Source organism: Thalassophryne amazonica, chromosome 17, assembly GCF_902500255.1.
Source record: "Thalassophryne amazonica chromosome 17, fThaAma1.1, whole genome shotgun sequence".
In the NCBI taxonomy this organism is placed as follows: Eukaryota; Metazoa; Chordata; class Actinopteri; order Batrachoidiformes; family Batrachoididae; genus Thalassophryne; species Thalassophryne amazonica.
Window position 1 is genome coordinate 28,550,326 of NC_047119.1, and position 27,043 is coordinate 28,577,368.

The window sequence follows — 27,043 nt, forward strand, 5'->3', positions numbered from 1 at the left end:
TGTATACATTATATTGTGTAATTGTGTATATTGTGTAACCACATCTGGTTCAATAGATGAAATGAAATGTGATTAAATGAATGTGATAAACAAAATGATGTGCCAATGGTGACTTGTGTTTGCCGTGTCTGAACACAAGATTTTGTGAACATCTGAATTCATCATGAATTGAGCTATTCTCGATTTGTGTCTCACTTCGCTGACTAATAACAATGAAAGCTTGCCTGTGAAGATGGCCGACCGCGGGGGTTTGTGGGTAATTTAGGACCCAACATAAAACAAGCAAGGTTAAGTCAGTGAGAAGTTCCCACAGGCAGTTTAGTGTAGATTTTTAGCAATCTGTGCAAGACAAAATATTATTGGTAGAAGATACTTTTCATACGTTTTAAAACATTACTTGAGAACTATCTTTAAAGGAGACCTGCATTGAAAAAAATGCAGTCAGATTTTTTGAACAAAAAATGACTTACATTTACACGAGATCCTTCTGAATGTAGTAAAGTAAATCTGCAAGCCCAGATCTGTCATTCAACAGAGAAATCTTCATTTGAAAATGACAAATTTACAGCTAACATTTAGCCCTCCGCAAATTGTCCCTCTTATCATGGACGCTGCCGAGACGTCACGGACAAGACCCTCTCCCAGCATGCATTGCGCCAATTGTAATTTGTGGATTTATGTCAGTTTGCATCTGCACCTTTTTCTTGTCTTATACGGAAGGATCTACTTTTTTTAAAACTTCATATTGTCTTGCGGCACGTTTGGTGAGTACACATTTCTTGTATTTGTGCTTGAAAATTATTTTGGGGGACTTTTTCATACGCCCGTTTGATTGAGTGGTGTCGCAATGAAAATCTACTGTCTTTCGCCTCCGGTACCATCGCGGGATATGGAGGCGAGACCCGCAAAGAATCCCAGTCATTAAAAATATATAAACCTCTCTCAGCGTCCATGGAGCTCTGGGGCTCCGACTGCCGAGACATGCGGTGCTGTGGATTTTGCCGCAAGAAGTCTGTCCTTGCAGCAACAGGTGTACCGGCCGCTTCGCATTAAAACAGCGAGCGTAGCGGAGGCAGAGAGCGAGAGAGGAAGAACAGCGCCCGCTGTCTATGTCGTTGCTGATCTGAGCACACAGATCTGTATCTCATATTCATTGCAGCTTACTTTTGGATGTTGAAACCAGGACGTGTATAAGTAACATTACTAACAGATAAAATTAATTTCAATGCGGGATCGGACTGAAGGCGGGAGCGCGTCGTCTTGTCCCTGATGTCATGGAAATGATACGGCTGTACAAACTGTTTTCACAGAGGGCTAAATTTTAGCTGCAAATTTGTCATTTTTAAACGAAGATTTCTCCGCTGAATTACAAATTTGGGCTTACAGATTTACTTTACTGCATTCACAAGGGTCTTATAAATACATATCAGCTATTTCTTTCTGAAATCTGACCACATTTATTTCAATGCAGGTCTACTTTAAACAAAAGCAATTAATAAAACCTTATTGTGTCACACCTGAGGTCTCGCAGTGGTTTACGACTACAGCATTAACAACGGCAGTTACAACAGGTGTGTGTACGGCAGATCATAAGATATGACTGCATGAGTTAGAAAACCAAACCACAGTTTGTGAGGCTGCACACTGCTTGTGAATATTCCCCATATGACCCACACATGTCCATCTTAGGGCCAGTATCCTACAATTACTTTCCACAACCCAATCTTCCCACACGTCCGGCAATATCCAAAACAGATCAACTGATATTTGAAAAACGCAATCCCATCTGTTCATACTCACAGTTAACACGTTTAAAAAATTGGAACAACTGCCATTCCAAACAGATGAGTTCCTAAAAAATGCAAACAGATCTTTTAGTGTCACACTGAAAAACATACTGCTTCACAATCATTTTGAGCAAATTATATGAGCAATGATTTTTCAAATTAATTCATCCTGAAGTTAATCAGATGTTTTACTAATAGCACATACGTAATTTATTTTGAGCAACATTACGGATTTCTTCTGCTTTGATTAAACACAGCGATGATACAGGTCAGGTAGTCTAGAAAATACTTTATATTCAGACTGCCGTGATAGTGGCTACAGAATGACTAATAATACTTTCACACTATATAGTCTGACTGATTCATTCAATCTTCAGACGCTCTGACCTAATGTATGTAGTGCGACCCACAATGTACCGTAGATTTGTGGGTGCTGTTGGTGCAAAATGTAAACACCAACAAAAACAGAGGGAAAATTAGTGATAACCCAAATGTGAATTTTAATCTCACATTCTGTAACAGGTTGATCCAAGAGTTTTTTTTTTTTTTAATCATTTTTGTCAATAGAATTTTTGTCAATAGAATTTATGTATGAAATTGGAAGGGCTGAGCTTGTGTTGCATGAACTGATTGACAATAAGCAAAATTCATGAAGTTGGAATTGTAACTCTACATCCTGTTTGCTACCTCAGTTCAAAATTCAATGCAAATTCAAGCATTCACTCACACACTCACCTTCAACCACTTACTCCAATTAAGCATCACAGGGGGGCTGGAGCCTATCCCAGCAGTAATTCAAGCATTCAGTGACTTGGAAATGTTCATATTTCTATTGCTTGACATCTTGCCTTAAGAGAACTAGCTTTAAAAGTAAGTATGTGCATTAAACATGTACCCCCTTTGGGATTTTTTTATGATTTAAGTCATAAAAAGAATTTCCTTTGTCACTACTATAAATTAGGGATGTCCCGATCCGATCACGTGATCTGAAATTGGGCCCGATCACGTGGTTTCAGACTTGATCGAAATCGGACGTTGCATCCCGATCAGGAATCCGATATAGATTTTATCCTCATTATTTTGATCAGCGCTATTTCAGGCTCATTATTGCAGATTAATGGGCCTTTCATGAGTCGGAAGCGTCAGAGGCGTGAGACGCGTTGCGTTTTAGAGGCATCAGAAGCGTCACTTTAGCTCGGCTTTTGACGTGACGCTTCTGACGGGAGCGCACATTGCTGCTTGTCGCCAGGCTGATGCGGTCAAAGTTCAACCCAATCTTTTTTTTTTTAATTGAACAAAAGAAAAAACATAAGTTCAACCGGACAGAGGTGGGGGGAGTTACGCACGCAAAGTTTCTTTCGCAGAACTGCTGTTTGTGTGTTTACGCGCTCAGCCTGACGCCTCGATGGAATGACAAGAGGATGATGGATACTTTCCCACTGAAACTCTTGCTCAGTCATCCCTCCGTGCGCAGCAGGACCCGGTGCTGACCAAGTCCTCAGGATGACAATCTGTCATCTGATTAACAAAAAGAAAAAAAAACAAATTGTCCTGTGATCGTTTGTCTGCAAAACGGAGAGAGAGATGGTGTGCGTACGAGTGACGTTCACACTAATCACATTTAGGAGCGCGTCTTAAAGAGCTTCCATCTTCATTCATGTTCACTGTGCTGCTCTGAACTTGTTGAACACTGATAAAGCATCAGAGGGACACACTGAGGACTGTCAGGACGCAAATGTAGGTTTTTTTTTTTCCTTTTACTTTTCAAGTTGACTTTTGAACTTTCAACGCTCTGAGCTGTGACGTAGCTTCGCGCTGTCCAATAGGAACGACGCGTCTGGCCAAAATAAGGAAGACTAGTGGCAGAAACCACTGATCTGTACAAATGGTAAATGAACTGCATTTATATAGTGCTTTTCCATCTGCATCAGATGCTCAAAGCACTTTACAATTATGCCTCATATTCACCCCGATGTCAGGGTGCTGCCATACAAGGCGCCCACTACACACCCAGAGCAACAGGGGATTAAAGACCTTGCCCAAGGGCCCTTAGTGATTTTCCAGTCAGGCGGGGATTTGAACCACAGATCAGTGCAGAAACCACGTGTCTGAAGAAAAATCCTTGGAAATGGTTTTTGTTGTTGTTTGTTACCTCAAAATTTCTGATTACTGTTTTAAAAAGTTTAGAACACCTGTAATTAAAATAGCTAAATCAATAAATGGTTCTTTAGAAACCTTTCATCTATAAATTAAAACCACCTGTTATTTCAGATTAGATAATTTCTTGTTTAACATAAGGAACCTTTGACATTTATTTTTAGACAAATAAAATAACATGGAAATTTGTACATTTTTTAAGTCTGGTAGATTGTTACTTGATTGTTCAAGCTACCTCAAGGAGAAGTGCACTGTTTAAGTGATAAATAATAAAATAAGGTGATTAAAATGAAATTATTATATATTTAGCATTTGTTCATTGTTCATTCAGTTTTTTAAAGCATCGGATCGGGACTCGGTATCGGCAGATACTCAAAATCAGATGACTCAGAATCGGATCGGGGCCAAAAAAACCTGATCGGGACATCCCTACTATAAATTCACCTTTAAATAGCAGATTCATGATATGACATTGCCAATATGATCAAAATTCACACTGTCTGAAAAAAATAAAAAATTAGACCATTAGATCATTTTTGCGATTAGTTGACCAGTTGAATCATACGGAAATTGCAGCTTATCGCATTTTATCGATATTGATACCATTATCGATTATGCTTATCAATCCGATTCCTTATCGATACCTCATGTGAATTTTCTGTGTGCTACAAGTAGGCTTTACAGGTTTTCTATGTCAACAATAAATAAACTCTACATGGTGGATCCTTGATCTCTGGACACAGATAGAAAAAAATCTGTAGTTTTTGTCAAAAGCATTTCCTTTCAGACATTAATGGTATGGATATGTCTCCATACGTCTGTGCTGAGCTTAGCTGACTGCTGGAGTCTGCAAGTCTGCAGCCATACAGTCTTGGGCTGCTGCACATCAGCCAGGACATCTCATTTTTGGAGGAAAAAAAAACATTCTGATTGACTGCAGTTTATTGTTTGTATTACAACATTTGGAAAGAGGTGTCATTTGATTTAAACAGCGATTTGCTCTGAAGTTATTAATTCCGAGTGCACTCTATCTTTCTAACTTGACTCGGTGGTGCAGTGTTTGGAGCAACGGAACGGAGGCCAATTCTCGTTTCTGTCTCACAATAAGACAGGAGTCCCAGTTAGTCACTTTAATCCACACAAAAGTGACTCACTATTGACATATTTTAATAGCTCTGAGAGGGGTTAAGAAGCGGAGTTGCCACTTCTGAAGAGGAGCGAAGCAAAGATCCAATGAAGCAGCAGATCGAAGCACTGCTTCATTGGTTCAAGGTTCAAAGCAAATGACTCGTCGACTACTAAATTAGTTGTCGATGATTTCAATAGTCAACATAGTCATGATTAGTCGTGGCAGCCCTATAATAAATAGTTCCCCTGAAGGGAAACAAATTCAAATGAAAATTAATAGAAGGCTTTGAACTACTTATGGTAGCGAGTCTGACCCATACAGGCTATGACTGCGACATCATAGATCACATGGGGGATTCTTCCAACATGTGCAAGGGATTCTGGGAAGCACACAGATACAGCCAATCAGAGTAGAGAGGCAGTTTCATCAAATGGCTGCACGTCCAAATTAAAAAACTAACATAGTGGAAAACACTCCAAAACTGCTTATCTCTGTATAAAACTAATGTTTCTCATACATTTTGTAAAGATTTGTGATAAATATACACTTGTAAAATCTAAAAAAACTGTTTTTGAAATCAGATAACACCTCTGAAGTGACTTGCAAGACATCTTATGAATGGTAGTGTGCACGCAAGGTTAAAGGTAACTCCCAGCAAATTTCAAAACCTCATGCACTTCCTCCTGCAAACAGTGATAAAAGGAAAAGAAAACATTTGTTTTGAAATTCACACACACACACACTCATCTTCAACTGCTTATCCAAGATCGGGTCTTGGGGGGCTGGAGCCTATCCCAGCAGTCACAGGGCATGAGGCAGGGTACACCTTGGACAGGACGCTGGTCTGTCACAGGGTCATTGTTATGGAATTCCCCCCAGGTAAATATGAGCTGTAATTCTGCAACATATTTAAAAAATAAACTCACATTTTTATGCTTCGATTTCAGCAGAAACTAAATTTTGTCAGTTTTGTAAAATTTGAAAGGGCTTACAGCTTTAATATTACATTTGATTTGTTGTTGTTGTATATACATACATAACAGCCAAGTGGCCTCTGTGTGCGTGTGTGTATGGTTTTGATCACGGAGTAACTGCGGAGTGCTGACATTTGTTATTTGGTATGCTTATGTATTTTGGGTCAAGGATGAACACTACAAAAACGGAAATTTGATAGGACTAATATTTTTAGAGAAATGAGTGATATTAGCTAAGAACAGTGAACAATGGACATTGTGCTGCAATGCACCATGGGAGTTCAGGTTTTGAAACATTGTTATTGTGGTTCATGTTAGTTTAACAGTGTTGTTAGTGTTGTTGATTTATTGTATTTTTTTGTAGTTCAATTTGTTTAGTCAGTTTAGTTAAGTGTTATGTTGCCACTACCACAAGTGACAAGTGAGGTGAGTTTGAGGTGTGTAAAAATAGAAGCACCTACTTGCGGCAGAATGCAGTAAAGACAAAAAGCTCTGCGTATGTGCGTATAACTTCAATCACAGACAAACTGGAGAGCACTGACATTTGCCGTTTGATATGTGTTTTGGGTCAAGGATGAACGGCGCCAAAACGTCACGTTGATAACACTAATATTTTTGGAGAAACTACAGATATTTGTTAACAACACTGAACAATGGACATTGCTAACTAAATTCTGGACACACACGCCATTCCAGCAGAAGGCGGTAAATCATCTTCATATTAAAAGTGTGAGTGCATGTGTGTGCACGTGATTTTATTTAGTAAGTTCAATGTAAATACATAAATACGTTAAAAATACATGGATGACACAAGAAAGTGAAAACACTTATTTCCAGTGTGGTCCATTTAAAAATCAAATGACAAAATAGAAGTAAGAATAAAATAATAATAATGATAATAAAAATAGCGTGATAACAATAACCTAAACCATTTATAAATACATTAAGACAGTAGATTAACATAAAAAAAAATTACATAATTAACAGGAAATAAAAGGGCTGAGTTCTTCTTCTAAAAATTGTTGAGGTCTAAGGTTCTAAGAGCATTCTGGACTCACACGCCATTCCAATTCATTATACAAACTTTGCTTAATTTATCAGCCATGGCTACGGGTACGGACCCCTATCTACAGAGACCGTTCTAAAGATACAGAGGGTATTCCCCGGTGACGTCATGTCTCATCAAGCATTGTAAAAATTTGGTTTAGATGCTGAGCTTCCATATTGATTTTTCACGCGACAAGACAAACGAGATTATCGAATGTTATCGCACCCATCGAATGTTATCGCACCCATGATACTCATCCACAGGCGGTCAGGGTTAGGGGAAATCTCTTGGCCGTAATTCTCCTCGGCCCGTACCTTTAGCAGTCCTGCAGAAGATACACGTATCCTTAGCCACTTCGCAATTTATTAGCACTCTTGAAAAATGTCAGCTACCTATTTTATAAACACTACCCAATCTAGAGCCTGTGGATCACCACAGGCAACACAATAATGTATGTATTGTGTGTGTGTGTGTGTGTGTGTGTGTGTGTGTTTGTGTTTATTTACTTCTAGGAAACGTGTTTGAAATTAACTGATTGAATTCAATTAGTTTGATTAGTCTGTACTCTGAAAATGATACAAAAAACATTTTTTTTGAACCTCTGTAAAAACTAAACGTCTAGACTACAATCACATCTTGATTGTTTCAGTTCAACTCCACGGTGGTAGTTTGCAAACACAACACACACAAAAATCGATGTCCAAATACTTTCGGTCCTTATCGTGGACGTCACATCACTATCGTCGCCAAACCACACGGACCTGTACAGTGGGCTCAGGGGAGCCACAGGTGCCACATGTAAACAACAACAACAGAAATGCATTGTGGGAGTCAGGCTGTTCTGTTTGTACTACTTTGGTGCCCATGAGGAGAAACAAGAGGGCGAAGTTCTCTTTGCAGCCATGTAAACAAACATGTCGATGACTGTGAGGCATTTGTTGCGTCTCTCCAGCAACAACTCAACAGGACGCGCGCGCCCGCGCGCGCGCACACACACACACACACACACACACACACACAAACACGTCCTTCCATCCATGTTTAATAGGTTTCTCCGGGGGCTGGCACAGTGCGCACACCGGGCAAACGCTGTTGCGCAACAACTATTAGCGAATTCCTATCAAAACAGGAAGCTCGCATGTGGTGTCCGAAACAGCTAGCAGGAGACCCCGACACCAAACCCCAGCAAAAAATAAATAAATAAATGACAAAAAAAACATCCAAAAACCCGCTGATGTGCGGCGAGGAAACATAAAATGTGCTTTACCTGCTTCCCTCGGTAGAACAGCCGTTGTTGCTGTGGGCTTACATTGAAGATATCCTGTATTTTCAAGCGTAAAGACTCAATTTTGGTCAGTCTAGAAAGATCCTCCACGGATCGCGTCTCCTTCCCGTCTATCGTACGAACCTGGATCCACATTGTCGCACCACCCTGTTTACGCCTGAAATAAATAACGGGTAAAAAGTAGGATTTTTTTTTTATTATTTTACGGATGCGAGGCTGCTTTCCAGAGAGTAGAGTGAAAGTGGAGATGGAAAACGTTCAGGAATACATGGCGTTTTCCTCTGCAGAGGTAACGTCGGACTGCTCCGCGCAGGCAGGAGGCGTCTCACATGAGGGTCGCGGCGCCAAGCAAATCTCGCGTGATAATGTTGAAACGAGAACAACTTGCGCTTAAAGACGTAGTTCCCCAAAAGACGTAATGTCCGGATTTGTACATTTATTCCGGACAAAAGCGTTTATTGTGCGCGTAATAACTGTAATAATGATGTTGTTAAAAAATAATACTAATAATAATAAGCATAGTTTTTTATGACGTAAGTTAAAGCGTTAACGTTATCAGGTGTTCGTAATGTTATCTGATGGTGACAAATTGTTTCTCAAAAATTGGCTTTTTATTGTTGGTCTGTTTTAAAGTGTTACTAAATTTATATTTGTTTCTGATTTATTTATTTTATTGTTATTTTATTTATTCTATTTTACTTGATTTTATCTAGGTGTTTTTTTATTTTGATTTTTTTTTTTTACTTTATCTTATTTTAGTTTCTTTTACAGTTGCATTAGTACATTTTAATGTGGTATGCTTTGGTAATGATGGATTGTGTATTTGTACGAGGGCCCCATTGAAACGCTGTTCGTCTTGACAGTTTGTGATATTGTATAACATGCACATAAAGCTATTCTGAATCAATATATTCATTCATTTTCCACTTTGGTATTCATTGTGTTTGTTTGGACCTTTAGAGTTTTTTAAAAAGGAGTTTCCATTTTCCATACTTATTGTATTGGTTGTGTTTTATTTTATTGCATTTATATGAGGACCACATTGGAAATAAGTGTATTTTATTCTTTACATGTTACCTTCTGTAATTATTTGTATTTTACATATTAAATCCATACCAGTAAATGTTTATTACATGAGCATTCCCTCTTTTTTATTATTCCCTTTGATCAGCCTGTGAATGAAGGCCTGTACAGACCCTGAGGGCTGTTGGTGCAGCTGCTTATCTCCGGATTCCATAGCAAGAAGCAGATGAAAATCTACTGCTCCCCCTGAATGGAACACCACTTACTCCCACAGCTAAGGTTGGTACTCATTTACAGCTGGGTGAACTGAGATGATGCAGATGAAGCATCTAACCAAGGACACAGGCAGGTAGAATGACGGGATTTGAACCTAAAGGTAGGCCAGATCCTTATCCACTGAGCTACCTGTTGTGTTCTGCAAGTTAGTCTGTGAATGAGTTCACAAAATTTTCATAAGTAACTCTATAAAAACTACTGTGTATTCAGCTCTGGTAGTGAGGACGAGAGAACCTCTTATTCTGGGTCATGTCGGCGTCTTTTAACACTGAAAATACAGATGAGTTACCACCTTTCTCCCACTTAAAATTCCATCCTTTCATCTATACTTCAGAGCTCTCCAAGGTGTGATCACTCCTTTTTAGATGCAGACTAACGAGCAGATCTGATTTGATGCAGGTGTTAGTTTGGGGGATGAAAATTTACAGGGTGATTCCATAATTTTTTCCTCAGAATTGAGTGAGTCCATATTTTTTTCCTCTGCTTGATCTAAAAAAGTAACCGTTACTGACTGCCACAATCTTTTTTTCTTGATTTCTTATAGTGTTTCTTAAAGCCAGAAAGTTGCCATTTGAAATGACTTTAGTTTTGTGTCATGTCTGTGATCTGCTTTTTTTCTACAAAATTAAACAACTGAATGAACATCCTCCGAGGCCGGTGATTCCATAATTTTTGCCAGGGGTTGTAGATTCATTTGTCGATGTACTACCCATTACATAACAAGACAGTTGCTGATGATTGCTCATTGAAATAACTGTAGAAATACAAATATATAAAACCCAGTTTCTTATATATTGTAGAATACCAAAACTATATTTTGTAGATTTATCACTTAAAAATAAATAATGTATTTTAAAAGATAAGTGGTCACACGTTTTCCCTATTTTTATTTATTATAAATATTTGATATTTGTTTTTCATTATTTTTCAGAAAATTTAGATACCTTTAATGTGCCAAAAACCTGTCAGAGTGCTGGGCATCTATTGGTATTAGATTTTTGCCATTATAAATTAAATTAAGTAAACCTGGTCATCGTCAACCAAGCAAAACAATTTACATTTGCCCATCTGGTTTACAAATCATAGCAGAGTATCATAAAAGATTTCCAGACCATTAAAACAGTTATAGAAATAACAGTTGTATTTATTACAGAGGGTTTACCTTAAAATCTATAAACTTCATGAGACATTGGCCAGAAGGATAAAATTTGAGCTAACAAAACCAAACTTATGTTAGTGTCTAGTGACATCTAGCGATCAAAGCGAGGAACTACATGCTGTTGAAGTTAAAGGACGAACATGGAGTAATGCGTTTAGAAAGCGTTGATGCGGACTTTAGGAATAAACTATAAATGATCCCATTCTGACCAGTCATAGCACAGTGAATGTGAGAGTGCATTAACTTCAAAACTGACACAATGTAAGTGCGACACGCCAGATTGCGCACTTTTGCAGCTCGCGCACGCAGGATGGAAGTGACGGCGGCAGCCGTTGAACACTCTTCTAGCAAGCTGGAGAAGTCGATTATGTTTATGAATCACACAGGGTTAATACGTTGTGTGACGAGCAGCGAAACGTTGTCTGCAAAGTAAAACTGGTAATGTTTTACGCTTTATATTTCGGAGTGTTTACAAAGGCTAGCGGGGCTAGCTGGACGGCTAGTGATGATGAAGTGAATTTGGCTAATATGCGGCTAATGCTTCTTTAGCCGTCGCGCTGTCACTGACCTATAACATCTGCATAACTTCTAGGGAATTGCCGCAAAAATGTCCATTATGGACAACGAACACATCACCTGCAGGCCCCACACTGGAGACACAATAGCAACCTAGCCCCAAGAGTGAGCTGCCGTGGTCGATAAGCTTTGCTAAAAGCTAACTTGTGTCTGTGGAGCCGCTCATAAAACGTCAAGGTATGTTTAACCAAGCCAGCTGTGCCTCTGTTTACTTTGTTTGGGTCTCACACGTGATTAGGACAGCGTGAGAAGTCACAACAAACTTTGTAGACTTGCTGGTGTGTTTTGGGCTTAGTTAGCCTGCTACCAGCTAACCTAGTAGCTAGCTCGAGAAAAGTTGACGAGGATAAATGCTAGCAGTTTGGACTCACCCATTCGAAGTAAACACTCCACTATTTGTGCATTTGTCTCGATAAAACGTGAACGGGTGTATTATGAATGAACATTTTGTGTCTTTAAATATTTTGGGATAGGAAGCAAAAAATGCTGTGATAGCTGTTTATTTGTTTTTGCTTACACACCATTATTTTGGATTTGTGAGTTGTAACATCAGAATTCACAATGGGTAACACCTTTTATCCTCATGTTATCAGCCTTATGGATCAAGAGGACACGAAAGACAAAATCACAGATGTTTGTAGTGAACAGTTGTTCTACAAACTGGACGTGCCTGGGATTGTACCAGTTGCAACACAGCCTGAGCCAAGTTCTGACATCATGCCTTCATGTAATAGAAAGGTGAGCAGCAGGACTGAGGATAATAACCCGATTGTAATGGAGGATGCAATCAGTAATGGCACCTGTGAGGTTGAGACTGTGATAGCATTACGCTGTTCTGGTGACAGAGAAGACATTGGTGATAGTGACCACCTAGCACTAAGTAATGATGGGATGTCAGAGTTTTCCAACGGTGACCTCTCTCTACCTGAAGTCTGCATTTCCACCAACAGCGCTAGCTTTGAGGAGGATATGAACTATGAGATCCAGCAAGCTTATAAGATATTCTCTGGATTTCTCTTGGACAAACACAAAGGAATGACCAGTTCATTTCGTCACCCCATTGGCCACCAGAAGGTCCTAGGTGGTATTGGACGTATCTGCAGCCAGGGTCAGACACAGCTCAAGCCTTCCATGTGCCTACAGAGGATGGAGGAAAAGTTTGTTAGCCAGGAGTATGGGTCCATAACAGAGTTTGTTGCAGACTTCAGGCTCATGTTGGAGAACTGCTATCGATATCACGGAGTGGACCACTGGATCTCCAAACAGGCTCAAAAACTGGAAGTTATGTTGGAACAAAAGCTTACATTGCTATCAAGGTAAAACAACAAAAACATTGTAATCGCAACACTCCACTGAGAGGTATTCATAACCACTAGCTAAAATTGCAGCGGATTCGGGGGATGTTTTCTGTATAATGATTACTGGAATAAGTTATTGATTTTGTGTGGAAACGACTCATTGAATGCAGTGCATTTGCTCAATTAGTGATTGCTGTCGCAGAACGAAATCATTTTAGGTGCTACTATATTTTACATAACTTTTAAGGTGAATATGAAATTATGTGAATGTGGTTAGTTACAGATTTTAATGGCACCGTTGTCCTGTTATTGGTTACTTTTTTTATTGATGAAACATTTACAGCGTTGTCAATAAAATGTAATACAATTTTTAATATGGTCAGTTTTTTTACATTGATAATAATTGGTTATTGGACTACTTTGGATTAAGTGGATGATGCTGTATAATTTAACTGCTACCCTCAATCACTTTCTCCTCCATTAAAGCCGTTTTTCTCCCTTCATCTGGTAAACTAGGACACTACGAGAGAAAACAGCCTTGGCAGTGACGTCGCAAGGACGTTTCGGTGCAGAGGAGGAAAGAAGTTCTTTGGGTACCACCACAAGGAGGAGACTGGCACCTCGTAGCCTGGGTACCATAACTATTGGTGGGCATGAGTCTGTCATGGTCCAGACCCTTCGTCTGGAAGAACAACAAAGGGCCAAGGAAGAAAAGAGGCAAGTGTCTTTCAGTTAAGTTAATATTTGGTAGTAATATCACAAAAACCGTTCTGTTAATATTTGGCATTAATATAAAAAAGGCAAGTCCCTTTGGCTGCTCCCTTGTTTTTTCACTCGGGGTTAACACAGCAAATCTGAGGTGGATCTACATGTTGATTTGGCAGAGGTTTTACACTGGATGCCCTTCCTAATGTAACCCCACATTATATGGAGAACTGGACAGGGGTGGGGTTTGAACCGTGAGCCTTCTGCACTGAAACCAAGTGCAGATTTAACCACTCAGTGTTTTTCTTGTGTTCCTTGTAATTTCAGGCTGCGTGAGCTTGAGAAGAAAGAGGCAGAGGAGATGTCGGCAAAGGAGGTAGATGACTGGGAGCAGAGCTTGTTGTCAGAAGCTTCCCCTCACACTATTGACACCCTGTGGGAACTCCCTGCTATAGGCCATTTCCTCTGCTTGGCCCAAACTGCGCTTAACCTCCCTGAGATTGTATTTTTTGAGCTAGAACGTTGTCTGCTAATGCCGCGCTGCAGCCTCCTCCTCGCCAAAGTCATGTCTTCCCTATTGTCCCCACCCCAGCGAAGGGCCATGCTACATCGGTGGCCTGCAGTGCCTTATCGCCGCTGGGAGTCGGAGCTCAGGCAGCGGGTCACGGGCTGGTATCGAGCTGTTGGGGCCTCTCGTAATCAGCCTGTTCGGGCTGAGAAACTGGGACTGTGCCACCAGTTTTTCAGAGTACTGGGGGAGGTTAGTCCCTTAGAGGAGAAACCCTTTCATCTGCTGCCCTTCTACCAGCGAATATGGCTACTGAAAGGACTGTGTGATCATGTGTATGAGACACAGAAGGATGTGCAGGATGCTGTTCTGGCCCAACCCATCCATGAATGTAGAGAATCTATTTTGGGCTATGACAACGAGGATAATGCCTATATACATTTCCCACATTTCTGTGGAGCAGACCTGCGGATTTACTGTCAGAGTCCAAGCACACCCCCAGCTTTCCCTTTCCCTTCTATCTGGGTGAAAAAGATTGATACAGAGCCATGCAGAGAGGCTAACCGCTCAGGTGTGTTAAGAGATCGGGTGGCTAAAACCATCCAGGACAGTTATAGGGACTTCATGGACACTGGCAAATCCAATGACAGGGGCACAGCAAGAGAAGACACGCCAGAAGGTGATGAGGTGAGATTAAAGTCATGGTCAGTGAGGAAGGAGGATGATAGAAATGAGTCAGGGTCCTCTGAAGGAGATTCCCTTGAAGACTGTAAATTGAGCTTCCACATCCACAGCAATTCATTATCTTTGTCATGTCTTAAAAGTCCTCCTGAGGCAGATGCTGGGAAATTGAATAAAAGAGAAGATCTTGCAGAGTTGGAACACCAAACTAAAAACTTTACAATAATCCAGGAGCCAGACTTTTCACCGGGAACACTCCGCACTGTTAAAGCGGAGACCCATGAGCCCTGTCTGAGTGTAGGGGAGCACTGCTACACAGGCAGATCTCCTGCTCGCTCAGTGAATTTCGTTTCACATATCGGGTCAGGAGGGACCAAAATGGAGGAAGGATGTCCCGGTCAGAGACACCAAGGATCTTTCTCTTTGGAAAGTTCCAGAAGCAAAACTACCCATTTGAAGTCTGAGCAGCATCAATGTTGCCATGACACATCCAGGCCTGGAACCCTGTTGTCTTCTGAGAGCGCTCCAATCCTTAATGAAGAGCTGGTAAAGGACAGAGTCTGGACTAAAAGAAAAAGACGGAAGAAAAAGAGAAGGAGGGAGCAGCTGTTGGGGGTGAAAGGAGAGCAGCTGCAGTGCACAGACAGGATGAGGCTGTGTCCAGCTGAAGCTGCGGAGTCTGCGTTTTGGAGCAAGGCCACGGCAGCCAAGAGAAAAGACAAGAAAAAACAGAAAACAGGTTTTAAAAAGCTTTTTTTTATGTTTTATAAGCATGTAACAAAATGTTGCCTTATTGGCTGTTTGCTATATAAGATACTTTGTAAATTGTCAATATTGTTGAGTTTATTTGTTTTTCCTTGTGAATGATTTGTTAGTTCATTCTGTCTTGTTGACAGGAAAAAAGCTTGAATCATCAACAATAATGAGTGAAGAATGCTCAGTTGAGCCATCTTTTAAGGTAGTGAAAGGTCTTCTAAAATTGTATTTTATTAAATCATTCTTGAATTTTCTTTTTACAGTTTTCATAAAGGTCTGACTTGTCTTGGGTTTTCTCTTGTTTGCTGTGTTTGATATTTCTCTAGTTGATATGCACCAGTCTTGAGCAGTTGCGACAGCTAATCGGTAAGACGGAGGATGAGCTTGATGACTTGGAGAGCACCAAAAACAAATTGGTGAGAGATGACTAGTGTGTTTTGAAATCTTTTTGACTGCTTCCACTCGTTTCTCCTGCATCCATTTCAACAATACCACAAATTGCTTGTTTTTAAAAAGACACATTTAATAAAAGAAATACAGATAAATATATTACATGCAAAATGATCTCATAGTAAAAACATTATAATGATTACAGTATACAGGGATGCAATTTTTCCACAGATCCGTGGATTTCCGCGGATTTGACAGTCCCGGGGGTCGATTTTGTGAAACGTCCAAATCCGTTGAGAAAATTTTAGGGGGGGGGGGGTAAGAATGCAAAAAAAAAAAAAAAATGCCAGGAGTACCTTTGTTTAATAAAATTGTCATCTATTCAAAACACTGAGTGGTCTTTGTTTGTTATCACCGACGCAGCAAATTCGATCAGTCCGTCAGTCAGCCGAACGCTGAAGTAACGCTGTGCTGATCAGTAACCAGTATGAAGTAGGTGCACAATGAGAATGTAGTGTAAGGGAGTTAACTGTGTAGTCTTTCAACTTCCAATATTCGGTAGTTTTCCCTCCAACTGGCATAATAGTCTGATGAGCTGTACATAAGATGTACATACACTCTGCTTGTGTACAGAGTGACACTGACTTTTAAATAACCTTATTAAAGTAAAGACAAATGGGGGGAAAATGTAAAACTTCACCTTTACTCCTTTACCTCGGGGAGCTTTGCTGCTGCTCTCTGCGCAGGCATGCATTAGACACACCCATTAACTCACCAGAAAAGCTCTACTTTCTTCCATGGCACTCTTAAAGGGGATGTCAGATGACATTCTGATCGGTTTACTTCATGTTGTCTGCACAGCAAATTGATTAAGAGAATAAATACAACCCCCTTGCACCTTATTTTACACTTAGATTAAGCAATGTGTAAATGTAAAATAAGGTGCAAGGGGGTTATTGTGGAAATCACTGTTTTGGTGGCAGATACTCAAGTATTTTAATGTTGGCAGTTTGACTGAAAATTCCTTTTTGTGTTTAAATTGACAGGGTCGGTGGTACTATAGAAGACAAGCAGTGAAAGAGCTCCACAGCACTCTAATCAGACTTCTGAATGAACTTACACCCTGGGAACCCAAACTCATTAAAGCCTACCAAAGGAATAGGTACAATTCACTGGCTGTTGAACTAATCTTCATACATGTAGTAATGCCCTTTTGTCCTAATCAAAAAGTCATCCTGTCTGAATCATGGTACTGAAGGTATTGAAGTTTGTATTGCAACAAAAGCTGAATCATTTTGATATATTCATGCTACAGCTTTGACTTTACAGCAGCTTGTATTATCATCATTAACATTAAAAATTAATTGAAAAGGATTGTTTGCTTAATTTTACCTCTCTCCTATTGTTAGACTCCGTTTGAAGAAGGAATTTGATGAATTCAAGGAATATCCAGACTATAGTAACTTTGTACGTGAGGAGTGTGTTTCATCATCATCGTGGTCGTCCTCATCTGAAGAAGAAGACAGCAGTTTAGGGAAGGAGGCATATTCCTTCCCAGATCACGATGGACGATTGGAAGAGGATGACATTGAACATGTAGTTCCTAGGTGTATTTGGACTGGAGGTAATCTCATTCACCATAAATCTGGATTTTGGTTATTGTATTATGGTAGTGTTTAGCTAATTTCTCGGTAATAAAATTTGCAGGGTAGTTAACTGGCATTTTAAGGAAGTAAAGTTAATGTTTGTATGTTTTACCCATTGCAGTGTGTGAAAAATTGGGAATGGTCATTTCAGATAGTTATGTTAGAGTATCTATATCAGTGTTGTGGTTATGCAACCCCTGGCAAAAATTATGGAATCACCGGCCTCGGAGGATGTTCATTCAGTTGTTTAATTTTGTAGAAAAAAAGCAGATCACAGACATGACACAAAACTAAAGTCATTTCAAATGGCAACTTTCTGGCTTTAAGAAACACTATAAGAAATCAAGAAAAAAAATTGTGGCAGTTAGTAACGGTTACTTTTTTAGACCAAGCAGAGGGAAAAAAAATATGGACTCACTCAATTCTGAGGAATAAATTATGGAATCACCCTGTAAATTTTCATCCCCAAAACTAACACCTGGATCAAATCAGATCTGCTCGTTAGTCTGCATCTAAAAAGGAGTGATCACACCTTGGAGAGCTGTTGCACCAAGTGGACTGACATGAATCATGGCTGCAACACGAGAGATGTCAATTGAAACAAAGGAGAGGATTATCAAACTCTTAAAAGAGGGTAAATCATCACGCAATGTTGCAAAAGATGTTGGTTGTTCACAGTCAGCTGTGTCTAAACTCTGGACCAAATATACTCAACAAAAATATAAACGCAACACTTTTGGTTTTGCTCCCATTTTGTATGAGATGAACTCAAAGATCTAAAACTTTTTCCACATACACAATATCACCATTTCCTTCAAATATTGTTCACAAACCAGTCGAAATCTGTGATAGTGAGCACTTCTCCTTTGCTGAGATAATCCATCCCACCTTACAGGTGTGCCATATCAAGATGCTGATTAGACACCATGATTAGTGCACAGGTGTGCCTTAGACTGCCCACAATAAAAGGCCACTCTGAAAGGTGCAGTTTTGTTTTATTGGGGGGGGGGGGGGATACCAGTCAGTATCTGGTGTGACCACCATATGCCTCATGCAGTGCAACACATCTCCTTCGCATCATCTGTGAAGAGAACACCTCTCCAACGTGCCAAATGCCAGCGAATGTGAGCATTTGCCCACTCAAGTCGGTTACGACGACGAACTGGAGTCAGGTCGAGACCCCGATGAGGACAACGAGCATGCAGATGAGCTTCCCTGATACGGTTTCTGACAGTTTGTGCAGAAATTCTTTGGTTATGCAAACCGATTGTTTCAGCAGCTGTCCGAGTGGCTGGTCTCAGACGATCTTGGAGGTGAACATGCTGGATGTGGAGGTCCTGGGCTGGTGTGGTTACACGTGGTCTGCGGTTGTGAGGCTGGTTGGATGTACTGCCAAATTCTCTGAAACGCCTTTGGAGACGGCTTATGGTAGAGAAATGAACATTCAATACACGAGCAACAGCTCTGGTTGACATTCCTGCTGTCAGCATGCCAATTGCACGCTCCCTCAAATCTTGCGACATCTGTGGCATTGTGCTGTGCAATAAAACTGCACCTTTCAGAGTGGCCTTTTATTGTGGGCTGTCTAAGGCACACCTGTGCACTAATCATGGTGTCTAATCAGCATCTTGATATGGCACACCTGTGAGGTGGGATGGATTATCTCAGCAAAGGAGAAGTGCTCACTATCACAGATTTAGACTGGTTTGTGAACAATATTTGAGGGAAATGGTGATATTGTGTATGTGGAAAAAGTTTTAGATCTTTGAGTTCATCTCATACAAAATGGGAGCAAAACCAAAAGTGTTGCGTTTATATTTTTGTTGAGTGTATAAACAACATGGGAAGGTTGTTAAAGGCAGACATACTGGTAGACCAAGGAAGACATCAAAGCGTCAAGACAGAAAACTTTTAGCAATATGTCTCAAAAATCGAAAATGCACAACAAAACAAATGAGGAACGAATGGGAGGAAACTGGAGTCAACGTCTGTGACCGAACTGTAAGAAACCGCCTAAAGGAAATGGGATTTACATACAGAAAAGCTAAACGAAAGCCATCATTAACACCTAAACAGAAAAAAAACAAGGTTACAATGGGCTAAGGAAAAGCAATCGTGGACTGTGGATGACTGGATGAAAGTCATATTCAGTGATGAATCTCGAATCTGCATTGGGCAAGGTGATGATGCTGGAACTTTTGTTTGGTGCTGTTCCAATGAGATTTATAAAGATGACTGCCTGAAGAGAACATGTAAATTTCCACAGTCATTGATGATATGGGGCTGCATGTCAGGTAAAGGCACTGGGGAGATGGCTGTCATTACATCATCAATAAATGCACAAGTTTACGTTGATATTTTGGACACTTTTCTTATCCCATCAATTGAAAGGATGTTTGGGGATGATGAAATCATTTTTCAAGATGATAATGCATCTTGCCATAGAGCAAAAACTGTGAAAACATTCCTTGCAAAAAGATACATAGGGTCAATGTCATGGCTTGCAAATAGTCTGGATCTTAATCCAATTGAAAATCTTTGGTGGAAGTTGAAGAAAATGGTCCATGACAAGGCTCCAACCTGCAAAGCTGATCTGGCAACAGCAATCAGAGAAAGTTGGAGCCAGATTGATGAGTACTGTTTGTCACTCATTAAGTCCATGCCTCAGAGACTACAAGCTGTTATAAAAGCCAGAGGTGGTGCAACAAAATACTAGTGATGTGTTGGAGCATTCTTTTGTTTTTCATGATTCCATATTTTTTCCTCAGAATTGAGTGATTCCATATTTTTTTCCCTCTGCTTGGTCTAGAAAAGTAACCGTTACTGACTGCCACATTTTTTTTTTCCTGATTTCTTATAGTGTTTCTTAAAGCCAGAAAGTTGCCATTTGAAATGACTTTAGTTTTGTGTCATGTTTGTGATCTGCTTTTTTTTCTACAAAATTAAACAACAGAATGAACATCCTCCGAGGCCGGTGATTCCATAATTTTTGCCAGGGGTTGTAATATATCAGATAGCTAGATGACATTCATAGGTGGCTCACTAGGTTGTCTCTAATGTACTGTAAATCTCTCTTATGTCTTCAGTAAGCACCACTCAGTTTATGACTGAGTCTGTGGGAGAGAAGGTTGGGTCCTATGGAACTTTCAACCACCTAAAGAACCCTCTGGCCAGTACAGATGATTCAAGACTTCAGGCTGGCAGCAGTAACATTACTTCTACCCCCGAATCTGCACTAGAGTCCAGAGCTGACCAAGTCCAGTCAAATCACTCCAGTAATTCACACTCAACATCTGCAACAAGGATACCAGCCTCAACTTTGCTCTCTTCAAAACAGACCATCTTCCACCCAACCACTGGACTACCGAAGGGTTACACGCCCATCCCCACCCTGTTTGCAAAGAGTGTGGGCAACAAAGTGACTTTAATGAAATGGCCTATTGATTGCTTGGAGGTTAACAGCATAGATAGACAGAGCAAAGGATGTCTTGTCTCCCAACCTAGCTCTGCAGTGGCTACCACAAAACCTCTGCAACATTCTCCATCCAATTCACAGAACTCACTACAAAACACACAAGCACTTATCCAGCCATTAATAGCCACAATGTCGGCAGCTGTTCCTGAATCCCCACAGATGGTATCAACTGTACCAGTAAGTCCTGTCCAAGTGGTATACAAGGTATCTGAGGGGTTGGGTCACCTTGTAAGGGCAGAAAGCAGCAGCTCAATCAAGAGTTCTCTTAAGCCTGTTGTGGACCAAACTACTGATGAGAAGATCACACAGCAAGTGGTTTTTCTGCCTTCTAAATCTCTTCTTCACATAAATGAAGAAAACGGATCTTTACATCACAGCCAGTCTAAAAGCATCCAAGTTCCCATTCCAAAAGTGAGCAGCCCCAAGTGTACGTCATCCAGTATACCTGGATTCAAACTTCCTGAAAGCACAGTACCTGTTCAGGAAGGGACTACTGTAACTGATACCAGGTCAGTGAGGACACCATCTGTTTTTGTTTCACCCTGTGTGGAACAAGGACCCTTGAACACAGCAGGGTGCAGAGGACCACAGATCTGCAATGTCCGGTCTAGCACACATCAGGGTGTTATCCCCAACCCCTTGCCCATTGCATCTCCGACCAGGCCAGTTTCTACAGAGTCTGAGTCAACAGACTCTAAACAGGAGCTGAAGACTGTGTGTATTCGTGACTCACAGTCCATTCTCGTAACAACTCGAGGAGGCAACACAGGCATAGTCAAAGTCCAGACCTCCTCGGAACAGAATGCACTTGGTTCTTTGTCCACCAGTCCAGTCATTACCATCTCACCTCAGTTGAAAGCTTTCCTCATATCCAAGATGTCACAATCTGTTTCTGTTTGTACTCCTTCTCAGACTTCTTCTTGCTCTGTCCCTGAGGTGACAAGTATCTCAGTAGCCCAACCTCAGAAGCAGGATTCTTCAGTATTAAAATCCTTTTCCACGATCACGACCCCAATACTCACTACAGTCAGCGAGAGCATTTCCGTTGAAGGACTTGGAACTCAAAGTGTAGGCACTACTGCTACCTTAAGTCAGAGCTGTAGTATGACAGTTGGACCAACAGTGGTAACAAGGACTGGCCAGGTACCACAGACAGCAGTTTGTGGTTCGTATTTACAATCATCACTGGTAAAAGAAACTGCTGTTGTCCCATCACTGAGTAGGTGTAGTATTCCCCATGGTCCCTCACAAGTACAAGAGATGATTAATCAGGCTGGTGTGAAACGAGCCAGCACAGATAAAGGGTCCCAATTTACAAAGTTCATTCTACTCACTCCACCTTCCTCATCAAATGCAGCTGTATTGACAGTCACGTCCTCCACGAATTCTCTTCCTACTTCAAGAGTGATATTTATCAGCAAGCCCACAGCTGCATCATCCTCTACATATGTGGGAACCAATCCAAAGCAAGTGCTATCAGCAGACACAAGTCAACAGCTACTGGCAAGGGCTTTATCGACTCAGACGTCAAAGATTGGTTTAAGTCCAGGACGACTTTGTGGTGGCGTCACCTCAGACGTTTTATCAGAGGCCAAGAATATTTCCTTACCCTCAGGTAGGTTTGATCTTAAATTGCTTTTTTCATTAGGCCTGCCATATCTGACATTCTCTCCTGTAATCTGAATCTGATTAATCATCATAATAATTTTTTACAATAGTAGAGTGTTGGTGAATGTAGGCTTTATATGATTTGAGAAGTGAGTGCTTATTGTTTAAGTAACATCAATGATAAAATTGCAGAGCAACCAGTGTGTGATACTGTAAGTTAATAAATTATTTATAGTGGTTGAAATACAAATTTACATCCCAAATGCCATTTTTTTTCTGTTCTTCAAGTTTGAGTCTGCATTTGTTGACAAACGAGAGATCTTCGGCCCATTTTTGCTTTTCAAAGACTCAGCCTGGTTTTGTACTAAATCATGATTATTATCACCTGTTTGAAATGGCATTTAATTTTTTAAATCTCATTATTTGTCCTAAATTGCTCCCATCCCCACTTTTTTTGTAATGTGTTGTGTTGCAGGCCTTAAATGCAGGAATGGATGCGTATAACAAATGAAGTTGACTACAAAAATAAATAAACAACTAAATGTACACAGAAAATATTCTGCAATACAATAGAAGTCAAAGTTAATGGAAGAGGCACTCTTTTTTTTTTCCTCCTTTTTTCTTTATTTACTTTTTGCGTTTTCCATACTGTCCCAACGTTTTCTGATTTTAGGAATTGTATTTCCCTTTATTGGAAAGAATCCTGTCCAGTATTTCCTCATGAAATGGGCCATCCACATATTTTTCCTCTATCATTTTAAGGTTTATAAAGGTATTTTTATTTACCCAAGAACCTAACTCACACCACTTTGATGCTTTATCAAGTGATGGTGGTGGTTGAAGGTAGTACTCTGTTGGGTTGTTTTACTTTCTTGATGGAAAAGTTTGGCGACATTGACTTTTATTTATTTATTTATTTTTATGAAACGCTGCTTACACTAATGTTTACCTCACTGCTGTGTGTCTCCAGGTGTTCCAATCCGTTTGCCAGGACAGACAACAACCATTGGACAGACAGTTGGTGCCCCATCATATTCTCATACAGGCCCTTTGATGGCTTCTACTACTGGACAGATCCTGGCCACTAGTTCAAATACTGTGACAAGTAGCCCAGCCAAATTTGCCTCTCAGGCTTCACTAACCCCTCAGTATCAGCTCAAGGGTATTTCCTCTGTTAACAAGACCTCCCAACAAGGCTCTACCTTATCTACATCTACTCACACTACTCTGCCTCCTGAAGACAGAACTAAGAATAACATTGGTCTGACAACAGATATACTGTCCAGGAAATCTCCTGCTTCAGGTACTGCCACCTTACAGAGTTTTCCTGTCCATTCAGCCACACCCACCCTGCTTCATCAGTTCCCAAAATCTGGATGTGGCATGGGTGCTGAAACCACCTCTGTCATATCATCCTCACATCAAGTCCTCAGTAAAACTCAAATATCTGTCTCCTCAATAAATACAACTCCTGCCAGTCTTTTTGGAAAAGGCAACCAGGCAACAACAAAAACTACTCATGTACCAACTACCTGCCCTACAAGTAGAGTCCAAAGGAGGATTGTTATCAACACCAGTGCACCTCTTGCTGCTGGCACACACATCCTTTTTAACAATGCACGCTTTGTGATTCCTCCTCATGGTTTGGGTCCAGGTAACCATATCCTCATCATCTCTAGCCCTGAGCCTCAACAAGTGCCTATTTCCAGTGCTACCACTATGGGCGAAGCAGCACCTCCCCAGGAGGTGACCCACACCACTGTAGCACCTCAGCCACCAATTTTACCCCAGACCTCAGCAACAATGCCAGGTGTACTGAACCCAAGTTCTTGTGTAGCATCATCTGCTATTGGTTCTTCACCTCCAAATGTCTCTCCAGTCAGACTGACAGCATCTCATGGTCTGTGCTTACCTTTGTTGCCCAGTACAGCAGATGAGGTGTCTTGTGCTCTTCCAAGGTTCCAAGCTTCCCAGACTGGTAACCTTGCATCAACTGTGACGGGTATACCCGTTAGGCATATGCCTATGGTAAGCACATCAGGTGTGGTTTCTCCGTGTATAACCAGTACACCTGCTGTCAGCTCCATACTGGTTACAGTTGGTTTAACTGGAGACTCACCCATGCAAGCCAAGTTTTCACAAAGTGCATCAAATGTTGCACCGGCACAGACTCTTACGATGCCTAGGTTCTTAGTATCTTCATCGCTGTCATCTGTTTTAGCCAATGACGTCTTGCCAGCTGCAGCAAACCTTCCCTTGACTGTAGCCCCATCTTCCACTGTGATAGGAGGAACTCCTTGTCTACATTCTCCACTTACTGCCCAGGAGGGGGTGTCAGTAAGTTTGACTGGTCCAGACCTACAGCTCCAGCAGGGAGCAGTTCAATTTGCTGGACCTTCCAGTACACCATCCCAGGCTTTGTCAAACACTAGACTTTGCAACATGTCATTTAAACAGCAGGGTCCACCAGCCATCCAACCAGTGCTTGCCGACATACAGACACAGGCATCAGCAACAGTTGCGGTTTCTCCAGTTGCAAGTTCAGCTTATAGAATGCAGACGCAGCCAGTTGCAACAGTTTCACCATTTGGAAGGACTGTAAAGAGCTCTGAAGCACCATCTGTCATTGTGAAGCTACCGACAACCAGTACTGCAATAGGTACAGCCCTTCAACCAGTAGGAGCACAAAAGGCAAGTGATGCAATCCACCCACCTGTTCTTCAGACCAGTCAGGCACTGGAAAAGAGCTCCCTGCAAATGTCAGCCATCGGTATGCCTAACAAGCTACCATCCAAGTTGCTCATTAGTCCTGATGGTGCTGTTCTGACTACTGTGCAGTGTCTACGCAATCCAGCAGAACAAACAAACTGCCCTGAACCACAGGCTGCACTGATGGTTTGCCCCAGCAGTTTCTCTGGAGCATCGCACATATCACACAAACATGATTGCTCATCACAGCCTTCACAAGCTGACACAGAGTGAACCAATTAACAGAGACAATGACCCAAGTAATGACAACTTAGACACCACGTGTCAGCAGCTTAGTTTTGATAGTCCATCACTTGTCGTGGTCTTGGGTTTAGTTAAGAACCTGTTCTTCAACTTTAGTTTGTCATGTATTTTAAAACTGTTAAGGTTATCGTAGATAATATCCAACGGTTATTCCCAATTACAGATGTATATTTAGTCAGACTGGAAATGCATACTGTGAAAATTTTCTCAGCTGAAAATTAATGGGGTTGCCCTTAAATTAATATTTTAGAATTTTTATATATTTTTTTTAATCATGGCCAGTAAACACAGCTGATACAGTAAGTTTATAGAAATGGAGGATACAGTAAATCACATACATTTGAATACAAGCTTTTCTAGTCTTTTTCAATGGCACGAAACTGCTCATTAGTACAACTTGTGCTTTATCTGTCACTTTGAACAATATAACTCATCCAGATTCTGTCACGTACTTTTTTCAAATAGTAAACATTTGAAAACCTGTTTGTTTTAGAGGAATATAGATACATTTGTACTACATGTTTAAGTTCATAAAGTTCTTCGAAGTCACATTTATTTATTTTATCATAGATTTTTCAAATATACTGTATATTTACCAGTTACATGTTCATTGGGAGAATGTGGACACTACTGCATGGAAATAAACAGTGCAACTGTCCCGTATAATTGTTTAAGTTGCTTCTTTATATACCGGTTGTGAAATCAGTTTTACAACCCCAATTCCAATGAAGTTGGAATACTTGATGTTAAAACTGATAAACTTTGTTTTTGTGCAAATATTGCTCATTTTGAAATGGATGCCTGCAACACATTTCAAAAAAAGCTGGGACAGTGGTATGTTTACCGCTGTGTTACATCACCTTTCCTTCTAATAGCAAGCATTTGGGAACTGAGGACACTAATTGTTGAAACTTTGTAGGTGGAATTCTTTCCCATTCTTGCTTCATGTACAACTTCCGTTGTTCAACAGTCCGGGGTCTCCATTGTCATATTTTGCGCTTCATAATGCGCCACACATTTTCAATGGGCAACAGGTCTGGACTGCAGGCAGGCCATTCTAGTACCTGCACTCTTTTACTACGAAGCCACGGTGTTGTAACACGTGCAGAATGTGGCTTGGCATTGTCTTGCTGAAATAAGCAGGGACGTTCTTGAAAAAGACATTGCTTGGATGGCAGCATGTGTTGCTCCAAAACTTGGATGTGCCTCTCAGCATTGATGGTGCCATCACAGATGCTGGCTTTTGAACTTTGCGCTGGTAACAATCTGGATGGTCTTTTTCCTCTTTTGTCTGGAGAACTCGACGTCCATGATTTCCAAAAACAGTTTGAAATGTGGACTCATCAGACCACAGCACACTTTTCCATTTTGCGTCTGTCCATTTGAGATGAGCTCGGGCCCAGAGAAGTTGGCAGCGTTTCTGGATGTTGTTGATGTATGGCTTTCGCTTTGCATGGTAGAGTTTTAACTTGCGCTTGTAGATGTAGCGGCGAACTGTGTTAACTGATAATTGTTTTCTGAAGTGTTCCTGAGCCTATACGGTAAGATCC

At 40.7% G+C, this 27,043-nt stretch overlaps 2 protein-coding genes across 3 annotated transcripts in view; one reads left to right on the top strand and one right to left on the bottom strand.

Annotated features, from left to right (window-relative positions):
* The window catches only part of LOC117529204 (E3 ubiquitin-protein ligase UHRF2-like), a 99,533-nt gene extending 91,018 nt beyond the window's left edge, over positions 1-8,515 (bottom strand). The window contains exon 1 of the mRNA XM_034191919.1: positions 8,363-8,515. Coding sequence (XP_034047810.1) covers positions 8,363-8,515 — 153 coding nt within the window. The remainder of the gene's footprint in view (positions 1-8,362) is intronic.
* A 2,433-nt stretch (positions 8,516-10,948) lies between these two features.
* LOC117529036 (uncharacterized protein KIAA2026-like) lies at positions 10,949-25,702 on the top strand. Of its 2 annotated transcripts, none has more exons than XM_034191726.1 (10): positions 10,949-11,591; positions 12,008-12,730; positions 13,229-13,429; positions 13,745-15,345; positions 15,503-15,564; positions 15,689-15,778; positions 16,799-16,914; positions 17,162-17,376; positions 20,485-22,488; positions 23,452-25,702. In XM_034191726.1, exons 2-10 carry the CDS (start codon positions 12,012-12,014, stop codon positions 25,461-25,463), a joined length of 7,020 nt encoding a protein of 2,339 aa, XP_034047617.1. In that variant the 5' UTR covers positions 10,949-11,591; positions 12,008-12,011; the 3' UTR covers positions 25,464-25,702. The 2 variants fall into 2 exon arrangements, with proteins under 2 accessions (XP_034047617.1, XP_034047618.1); XM_034191727.1 differs by having other exon boundaries at positions 10,949-11,276.
* Positions 25,703-27,043: the final 1,341 nt, after the last annotated feature.

Bases quoted from the DNA above. Each gene is read 5' to 3' on its own strand.
- LOC117529036 (XM_034191726.1), top strand. From the start codon at position 12,012: ATGGATCAAGAGGACACGAAAGACAAAATCACAGATGTTTGTAGTGAA. The intron at 12,731-13,228 runs GTAAAACAACAA...CTGGTAAACTAG, and splicing joins AAGCTTACATTGCTATCAAG to GACACTACGAGAGAAAACAG. The intron at 13,430-13,744 runs GCAAGTGTCTTT...TTGTAATTTCAG, and splicing joins AGGGCCAAGGAAGAAAAGAG to GCTGCGTGAGCTTGAGAAGA.